The 10,301-nt window shown below is 46.9% G+C and overlaps 1 protein-coding gene across 1 annotated transcript in view; it reads left to right on the forward strand.

Annotated features, from left to right (window-relative positions):
• Window positions 1–1,111: 1,111 nt before the first annotated feature.
• baiap2l2a (BAR/IMD domain containing adaptor protein 2 like 2a) overlaps window positions 1,112–10,301 on the forward strand; it is a 14,289-nt gene continuing 5,099 nt past the window's right edge. The window contains exons 1-9 of the mRNA XM_008300497.1: window positions 1,112–1,186; window positions 1,542–1,617; window positions 4,101–4,187; window positions 6,229–6,290; window positions 6,377–6,448; window positions 7,067–7,147; window positions 7,236–7,379; window positions 8,640–8,738; window positions 9,712–9,784. Coding sequence (XP_008298719.1) covers window positions 1,133–1,186; window positions 1,542–1,617; window positions 4,101–4,187; window positions 6,229–6,290; window positions 6,377–6,448; window positions 7,067–7,147; window positions 7,236–7,379; window positions 8,640–8,738; window positions 9,712–9,784 — 748 coding nt within the window. The 5' untranslated portion in view covers window positions 1,112–1,132. The remainder of the gene's footprint in view (window positions 1,187–1,541; window positions 1,618–4,100; window positions 4,188–6,228; window positions 6,291–6,376; window positions 6,449–7,066; window positions 7,148–7,235; window positions 7,380–8,639; window positions 8,739–9,711; window positions 9,785–10,301) is intronic.

A 10,301-nucleotide genomic window follows, 5' to 3' on the forward strand; every position in this document is an offset into this window, starting at 1 on the left:
ATACACACAACATGGTCACAGCGAGCATTTTATGACTTTTAAAGGGCTCATAGCCTATAAGATAATAAAATAAACCCTCCATCATTAGCACAATTAATTAAGATAAGTCCAAACTCCCTCAAACTCTTTACAAGGAAATAAAGGAACAAACCTCTGAGGGTGTGTGCAGCAGGAGGTTACAGCTTGGACACTAATGGGTCTTCAGATGGACAATGAGCCTCAGCATAGCTCCAGATTAGCTACAGAGAGGCTTCAGGACAACAGAGTGGCCATCACAAAGCCCTGATCTCCATCCTGGAGAACATCAGTGGAGCAAGGAGACCAACAAACCTGACCCAGTTCCACCAGTTCTGTCAGGAGGAATGGGCCAGAACTCATCAGACTGTTGTGAGAAGCTTGTGGAAGGAAACCCAGAACGTTTGACCCAAAGTCATAGAGTTTAAAGGCAACGCTAGCAGATACTGAGGAGATGGATGGAAACTTCTGGTTTCTGCTGTTTATGATAAATTCTGATTAACGTGGGTGTTGGACGGACAGCGTGCCATCCTGTAGCTTCTCACCAGTGCAGCAAATGTGTAATAACCAGGAAACAGTCCTGAACAAATACAGCGTTGACTCCCGTCAGAGCAGCGCCTGTGGCAGAGAATCCTCTGCTGTTGCTTAAATGAAGCATATATTTGGTTTCTGGTAGTTTAGGAACAGACACGAAGACCCAAACACAAACCAACACACTCTCACATTCAGTCTTTGGATTGGTCACAGTGACAAAGTGATGCTAATGTGGTCATAATGACGGATGGTTCTCGTTGTTTTTAATGATTCCTGCTACTGTGTGAAAACAGATCTGTGGTATCGTCCTGAATAAAACATGACGCTGCCAGAAACACACCACATCACACAGCATGTGTCAGTGTGTTTTATGGCTGAGCCACGTTTAATTATTTACTCCTGTCTTTCTTGGGCCACAGCGGTGTCGATTACAGAGCTGCCTCCTCTCCTCAGCGCCACGGCCAGCCCAACACCATTAACTCTGTTCCCTTCAGAGGCTGTGCTGCATTTTGCTGGATGGTTTAAGGCCGCCGCACGACCTTCTCAGGGCTTCATCGACTGTGGCGCTCTTCTGGATACCGACATGGCGGGAATGAGTACCGATCAGCTGCACCGCTCCACCTTGGGGATTTACTCGGTAAGTAACTCTACATGAGTCAAATAAACAAACTTTTCAAGAGATTCTTCAGGAACGGGTTCCAGTTTCTGGTTCGGTTACTGAGGACAGAGACTCACTTCGTCTCTTATGTGTAGCAGACACGATGTGAATTCATAAAAGTCTTTTTTTCCAATTCAGATGGCATTTCCTTCACTGGTAACAGCAGAGCTTTGAATGGGAGGCTGTCTGTGCTCCAGTATCGGCAGGGAGAGGTTCATAAATACTGACTGAATTAAAGATGAATTTTATTGGTTTTCCTTTCGGTGGGTCTAAAAGTTTGTTTTTTTTCTGACTTTCACGCTGAGTTGTGGTTTGTGTGTGATTTTTCCAACAGAGCTTGATAGATGAGTTCAACCCAAGTCTACTCAAACTGGTTTCGCTGGGAAACAGCTACGTCCAAGCTTTCAAAGGTAAGAAACAAAAACCAGGAAAGGAGACGCTTTGCTCACCAGCCTCTGAGTTCTGAGCTATTTTTGTGTCAACCTGACAAACGGACTTTATAAGCGCTATAAACTAAACAAACCCGGGTGGTGTCGGGTGGAGCAGGGTCCGAAGTTCATGTGCTTAAGCAATGTTCTGCTGCTGTTATGGGCTTGGTTCTGAGCAGTCACAGAGGTTGCTATGACGACCTGTTAGAAGACAAACAAGGCGATAATTCATCAGCCGGTGCACAAGCAGCCATTCATTATGACTTTAAATCTCTCCCTCAGGTTTTCAGGAAATCCTTAAAAGCTCATGTTTGTGTATCAAAATGAGCAAAAATAAATAAAAGTTTGCTGTTTTATCAAAGTCTACTTTTGGAATTGGTTCATTTCTGCTGCACATCAGCAGCAGAATGAAGTCTGCACCACACTGGACATGATGACATGATGGAGAGCAGGCTCACAGACTAGAAGCCACAGATCTGCTGCACAGCCGATGAGGTTGTCCTGCTGTCTCTGAAGGCTCGCTGAAGCCAGGGGACGTTTGGGGGGGATGGTGTCACATTCAGACGTCCGTCCAGAGCCTCCCGAGGCGGATTGTTCTTTCTTACACGACAAGTCTAAGAAGATTTGGCCTCCAGCAGGCCGACAGCCGGTGACCTGGTGAACGACACTGTGCCTTAGAGGCCTTTCATGGTCTCTGATGGTGGACGTCATATCTGGGCATCTACAGACACACCGGATTGGATTTTCTCAGCTCAGAAACCTGATGTGCACATTTGGCTAAATAGATTTTTGACTTTTTCTCAGAGGCAGAAACAGGAGTCATTGTGTGCTGCTGCCCATGAAGCTGTTCGTATTCGTCCCATGAAATGATGGACGGTGGGATTTATTCTTGGTAGATAAAGTGTATACCTTCTCAAAACTTTACTGATATCACAATATACATACGACACACATCACAGTAAAATTAAACCACAATTAACTTTTGGAAACTGTGTTCAGGCTTAAAGTAAACTGGAGGTCCTGAACAGCAGGATGAAGGGTTTAGTTTCAACCGTGGTCATGTAGCAGGAGACACATATTCGAGGGGATTTCATGCATCAGAATGTCCAATATTACTCTTTAAATGTCACTAATACTGAGTCTGGCCCCCTGACATGGACCAATGTGTTCAGACATGGTGGCGTTCTGTCCACCAGCTGGTTGATGGAGCCAGTAGCAGGACGTCCCAGTCTGCAGCATCATCCTGGACTCAGAACCAGAGCCCTGCTAGCTGAGACTCAGTGTGTGACCACTGCACCTGGTCACAGGGATCACTGATGTGTAGAAATAGAAATAAAAAGAGGAATGTGTCTGAAAACTACATTTATTCCAACTTTATGGGCAACAGTGCATTTCTGTTCACCCCAGCCCATTAAAATAACCCCTTCAGGCCTTAAGATGGATGTAAAGACAGATGCAGCCGACATCGTCTAGAGTATGCACATCTTATTGTCAAATCTCTGACACTTGTAGTAGCTCGAGCACACCAGCTCACCGACAATTCTGCACTGCAAAATACTACAGAATGGCAAGTGGGCTCCGGTCAGTGATGTAGGAAACCCCAGAAGTCTGGGTGTGTGCTGCCATCAGTAGTCTGAAGGGGAAATGCTCAGCTGTTGCTTTAACTGTTTATTTTGCTCTTAATGTGTCTTCAACATGTCAAGAAACACCACATAGAGACCTGATAATGTAGAAACACATTTCTGTGCTCCTTAACTATACTTCCTATAAATCCTGTAAGACAAGTTCGTTCCAGGATCAGTCGGACTCTAAATGGACACGGTTCATTTATATTTCATGTCTTCATACTCACACCATCGTCGCAGCTAATCCCTGTGCAGCGCAAAAGGCAAAATGAAATCCAGCATGTTTAATATATGTAAGAGAACAAACACAACATCAACAAGTGATGGATAGCAGCAGCACGCAGACCTCAAATATAGATGAAGACACGTCTCTGTGGGCTGCACGGTGGCTCAGTGGCTAGCACCGTTAGCGCCTCACAGCTAGAAGGTCGCCGGTTCGCGTCCCGGTGAGGACACCCGGGATCTTCCTGCGTGGAGTCTCCATGTTCTCCCCGTGCAGCGTGGGTTCTCTCCGGGTTCTCCGGCTTCCTCCCACAGTCCAGAAACATGCTGAGGTTAATTGGTGATTGTAAATTGTCCGTAGGTGTGAATGTGAGTGTGCTTGGTTGTCTGTCTCTAAGTGTAGCCCTGTGATAGACTGGTTACCTGTCCAGGTGAACCTGCCTTCACCCTGAGTCAGCTGGGATAGGCTCCAGCCCCCCATGACCCTGGTGAGGATGAAGTGGTGTGTAGATAATGGATGGATGGACACGTCTCTGCCACCTCCGAGGAGGCTGAGCCGTAACGTCAGAGTCTGAGAAATGACAAAAGCATCTCATACTTCCTTCCTCTGTGTTTCAGCTCTCGCCGTGACCAGCGAGGCCTACTTCACTGCCCTCTCAAAGATCGGGGAGAAGGCTTTCCACTCGGCGTCCTCGCGCTCCATAGGTGAGCACCAACCCCGTCCCGCTGACGTTGCACAAAGTCCAGATTATCAGGAGGAAACACAGGGCCGTGCATTTCTAAACCTCGCCAGGACGTGAGCGGTTTGCTTTGATGCATTTATGGTCATTTGTTCAAACCAAAGTTTACCCTCCGGCAGCATTTTATTACTTCTTTCACAATTACGGCGCATTTGTGACGCGCGTTCGTGTGCGATTAGCATTCCCTTTGATGTGCAGCACCTCACTGGGAGGTTTTTCAATGTATGAACAGATTTCAAACAGTGCCTAAAGACTGAAACGTCTTCACACGTAGCTCAGACTGAACTAAATCAGACTGAACTAAATCAGGCAGAACGTGGATGAAGTGGCTTTCTAACTGTACGACTCCAGCTGATGTATGTGAGTGGAGGTGTCAGATGTCAGGAGGAACATGAATAATAGATGAAGACAGGCCGCTCACTTAACCCGGCTGCTTTAAAGAAACACAGCAATGTCAGGTTAAACAGCAAAGAGCTGAAGACACCGTGGAGGCCGGATCATGAGCCTCTCCACCAGTGCACCTGTGCAGCGACAGCCACGCTAAACGGGCCCAACGCCTCTGAACACCTTCCAGTATGATACGAACTGATAATGCAGTGGGTTCATGCCTTTATCAGATGTTTTTGGGCCCTGTTATTAGGAGTGAAGGTGCACCGGTCTGAGCACGCCTCCAATAAAAGTTGCAGCAATCGTGAAACTGCCAGAACACTTATTGGGCAACTGACAATTCAGGAAACAGAAAGATTTCACAAACAGGATCAAAGGTGTTGAAAAGACGACCAGGAAGCTGAGCTCATAAAAGTAAAGATTAACCACCAGCTCAAGTGTCCTCACTGAGCGATCGATGAGCAGAAGAACGCAGCATTCAGCCGAAGAAGGTCAAAACTACCCAACACACGAGCAGCCAGTGGCGCTGGCTCGGTTCTGGCCTGGTTCTGGCCTGGTGAGCAGGTGGATGAAATTCACACATGGAAAACCAGACGGTAACCACAGACGCAGTCTTTGCATTTCAGTCACAGAGTCGAGCGTCTGTTCCTCTGAAAGGTGGTTCTGCAGTGGTTCCTCTGCAGTGGTTCCTCTGAAAGGTGGTTCCTCTGAAAGGTGGTTCCTCTGAAAGGTGGTTCCTCTGCAGTGGTTCCTCTGCAGTGGTTCTGCTTTTCAAAGTCCGTCTGGGCGGAAACTCTCTGCAGACGTTGATTAAACACAGAAAACTCATCTTTGCATGTGTAACTGATATTTTAACAGTTTTTTCCCTCCAAGAACATAAACCTGTGCTGCCTTCAGATGGCTGGCACGGAGCTGTGCAGCGTTACTTCCTTTCAAATACGAAGATTTATGAAATCCTCACACGTTTCCATTGCATACTGCAGCCTGAGCACACCAGCTCACCTGTGATTGCACTCAAACACCGTAAAAGTAATCTACGCTGCACAAAGGCAAATCATAGCAGGAGTAATTCATGCACGATGAGAAAGTAGAATAACGAGGCAGACACCATCGTAGATTGGTTCCTTTGGTCCGTCACCTGCAAAGGTTTTGGAGACTCATGAAGCTTCTTTTAGCAAATAAAAAAACTCCATGTGGACGTGCTAATGGGAAAAAAACATGATTCTCACTGAAGGTGGTCTTCAAATCTGTGGCACAGTACAAATATATATAAATAGTCGAATTTGCTTTACTTTCTGTCTCAAATGACAGAGCAGGTGCTACGCTAGCAGAAAGCAGCGACGTGATGCGATAAATCCAGCCTCTTGTGTTGATTAACTCCTCACATAAAAACCAGAGAGTGTCTGATCAGCGTGATAACGGTGATAAAACCAGCTTCCTCCTGATAGGACGTCACACTATCAGAACCCACATGGACTTTCTGGTGTCACCAGACTGGAGCGATCAGTGGAAGCTGGATTGTTGTTAGTCGCTGCCTGTTGCTGTCCAGCTCTTATAAAGCAAACAGTGCCAGGCTGATCTGTAGCTAACGAGGCTTTGTTCGTTGACATGTCTTCTAGGAGATGTCCTGCTTCAGATCTCCGACAGCCAGCGGAGGCTCACCTTGGAGCTGGAGGGAACGGTAACGACGGCCAGCTGTTGGTGTCTGTGTTGGGCTGCTGTGAGCTGTGAGCTCGTTGTGATTCAGGTGTGTGTGTTTTAATTCAGTTCCACTGGTTCAGTCGGGAGATCCTCCAGCAGATGGACAACAACATTCAGCTGGACAGAGATTTCTTATCGGTGAGTGGGAACCAAGCGGGGCATCAGAAGGTCAAAAGGGGCCTCTTTGGACATTGACAAGCTATTGTCGCGAGTGCCAAAATTACAGCACCCGCCTACAAGACCAGATATCCCCCAATTCACAGACAGCAGACGAAATCAGGTACAAGAAGAATAAACACTTTATTTAGAAATTCAATTCATAAAAAAAAAGAAAGACAACACAGGCAACGGCTGCGCTCCACTGGCCCCTGGCCCAAACTAGGCAGATGTATCCTATCCCCTTTATCCAGTAGCCTACTGCAACTTAACCACCACCCCCCCCCGTCTTTTTCAGGGGATTGAACAGAGTAAGAATTTCATTGTGTAGTACAACTACCTGTTTTGCTGTGCATATGACAATAAACTCTTGAATTAAAATATCAACTGCAGGGTATGATGGGATTAGATCAGGACCTGCAAAGAAGCTGTGTGGCCCTGGAGGGAGAGATGTCGTTATTAACGCTGCATCGCGCCTCCAGGCGAGTTCAGAAAAAGCCTTTAGAGCTGGACAGTAAATGGGAAAACTTCTTCACCGTAGCACACCATCTGCAGCGCTGAGGCGGATTTTAGAGAGATGTGATGTGAATTCTTCTCCAGGGCAGCAGGGAGCAGTACAAGATGGAGGTCCACAACCAGGCAGCAGCTCTGGACCGGCAGCTGAGGAGAGGAACCAGCCAGGTCAGTGTGGGTCAGTCTGCAGCCTGGAGGGAAACTCAGTGTGTCTGCATGTGTGTCGGCCATCGTGTACACATGTCGTGTCCATTATGTGTCTCCTCAGGACTCTAGTGAGTATGTGCACTTCCTGAGGGAGAGCCACGGCCAGGCTCTGGTGGAGGAGGAGAGGCGGTACCGCTTCCTGGCTGAGAAACACTGCGGCCTGCTCCAGTCCATCGCCCAGCTCATGAATAAGGTATGCAGCTTCCTTCAAATAGCATTCTGAGAATTTGCTGTTTTATTCAGAGCTTGCTGTGGCTCATTGACTGCAGCCGTCCAGCGGACCAGCTTGATCTCATCGGCTCTCAGCACACACTGAGACGGAGTCAAAGGAGAATCCATACAATGTGTAAAGATGAGACGTCAGCGCCGCCGCTCCGGTACCATCCGGGTCAAACAGCAGCTTTGGAGGACCACACACAGATTCAGTAGTTGACCTCCACACTCACGTTCTTATGACACTAACTTCATTAAATGTGTGACGAGGACGGACAGAATCCAGGCCCTCCTCTGGATGTCCACGTTCACACTCGGAGGCCTGGTTGTGTTTTGATCATTGGACTCCATGAAGCCCTTTGACACCACAGCGGTGGACGGTAGCTGACCCGCCATCTGAGCAGCTTGTTTGTTTAACCCTCTGCACACATACTGGAGGCTACGAGCGCCACAGACAAACAGCCTGACAGCCAGCCGAGGCTGGAAATGTAAAGACTCCTTCTGATGAACGTGACCTCGTAGCATCAGTCCAGCTCAGCTCACGTCCCGTCTGGAGCTAACACCCAGTAACAACAACACACAGCTCATCACGCCGTCAGGCTCAGACTGTCGCTCACGTTTATGGCTTTAGGTCATATTTTTCTACTTTTAGTTCTGAAGCGAGTCCTGCTCTGGGATCAGTGAAGCATTTCTGGTTCTGATTCTGTATTTCCCAAAGCCTCACAGTCTGAATGGTGCTAAAGTCTAAACATGTGTAAATGTGTCATCGAACATCTGCCTGAAGAGACAAACAAACAAAAAACTATTCCACAGAATTCAGAAGCTGTGATGCTCGACCCACTGGACTCATCTCATCGATTCCTAGTTGGGCCTGTTCCTCATTTGACACCAGCGTGCTCATCTTTATTCTGACTGACCTCTCATATGTCTGAACTCTTCACATACTGGAAATCCTGCAGATTTGTCCTTTTTGACTGAAGCAGATTTCCTAAATGGCCGCCTTTTCTTTTCTAGAATAAATCTGTTTCCCATTTAAGCATAAATGAATAAATGTGTGGATGACCTCCTGCATGATCTGCCCGGTCCAACATGCAGCTCCGAGGATACATGCGTGTGAATGAGTGACTCTTTTTTATTTGTTTTGGCCAAATGAGCATTAGCATAAGCTGCTGTAGCATAAGCTGCTAACTGTGTTAATCCTTACTTACTCACGGGGGGACACTATACATTTGTGTTTCAGTCGGGAAGCACTCTCGAGCAGAGGGCCGACGCCTGGATGGAGCACGTTGGCGCCACCAGACGACCCGAACCCAGGCGACCCAATACTCCAGACGACACTGTGAGTTCAGGGGGGAGAGTCCATGCATGTCTCACAAAGCAGCCGAGTTATTTATGCAGGGATCCAGATCGCATTACGAGTCTCCCAGAAACTCCCAAGAACTGCTGCTGCTGTGGGCTGTAATCCAGTCTTTGGGGAATGGACCGGGTGAATTTTCTTTTAGATCTGTCTGGGGAAACATCCTGGGGATTTGAAAATAGGTTCAAACTTTTGAAATTTTGTTTGAAAGTTGCTGAATTTATGAGCCACATATGAGATACGAAACCACGCTGGGATACGAGTCAGTGTGTGAGAAATTCATCATGTCAGAGCAGAGGCAGGAGATCCTGTGTGATGGAGGGAACAGAGGGAATCACTGCAGAGGCATTTCTGTTATCAGGGCGCCCTCTGGTGGTTGGTGCCGGATTGAAACCTATTAGAATCACAGCTCGGTCCTCAGACAGAAACCTGTTACTGTTATTAAACCAGAGACAAATACTGCAGATTGGCAAAAAAATATTTAATGGTTATTAAACTTTCTGCATCCGAACCTTGTGCATCATTAAATAAATGCACACGGTATTATCTTTCTGAATTTAGACGTCTGTCCTCATCTCAGAACTGATCCTTCACAAGCTGACGTCGTGTATCTTTGTCTGAGAGTTGCAGCCGTCCAAGCGGACAACAAAACGCCCCTGATATAAAGCCTCCAGTTCGTTTGTGGCTGCAGCGTGACTCCGGTTTTATGGTGTTATGGTCAGTTCAGACAGACAAATGAGCTCTTTCTTCTCTGCAGCCACCTCTGATATCTGATCTGACCTTTGCATGAAGCATTTAGCCCAGTTTCCAGTCTTGATGCTAAGCTAAGCTAAATTGCAGATAGCGACTTCTTTTTGTTTTTGCTCCGCTATAAGTGAAATTCTTACGCGAGTGGACAGAAGATGTTTCTGCTGTCTACATGAACATAATGATGGTTCTGGACCTGTGTCTGCAGCTGGGAATGAAGACGGGGGAGGAGGTCAGAAGGAGCAAAGAGGAGCCAGAACTTGGCATGATACCATCAAGAGGTGAGTTTTAATTAACTTGTGTACAGAGCATCTGTAAAGTATTCACAGCCCTCCCAAGTTTACCCTGTTTATTGCTTTTATTTGGCTTTTACAACATGAATTCTCTCTTTTATGCCAAAATGAAAACAGATTTTCTCAAAGTAATGTCAGTGAATTGAAAATGTAAAGAAGTATTCAGAGCGACTCACCAAAGTCAGCACAGGTGCAGCCAACTGCTGCGAGAAGTCACACGATGACTGAAATGGAAATCGTCTGAGCACAGTGACTGTTTAAAGACGCATGTATCTGGAAGCTCCTGTCACCGGGAATCAGTTCTTCTTGCCTTAAATGCACCATCAAGATGAAGGAACACTCTGAGCACCTCCACAAAAGGTTTATTGAAAAGCACAAGGCAGGGAATAAGTCACGGTCATTTACAAATTTCTGAATATCCCTTGAAGTCAAACTAAGCCATCCATCATCTCTACACCTTAATCCTCACTATGGGGGGCGGAGCCTATCCCAGCTGACTCAGGGT

The sequence above is a fragment of the Stegastes partitus genome, unplaced genomic scaffold, assembly GCF_000690725.1.
Source record: "Stegastes partitus isolate 25-593 unplaced genomic scaffold, Stegastes_partitus-1.0.2 Scaffold1549, whole genome shotgun sequence".
In the NCBI taxonomy this organism is placed as follows: Eukaryota; Metazoa; Chordata; class Actinopteri; family Pomacentridae; genus Stegastes; species Stegastes partitus.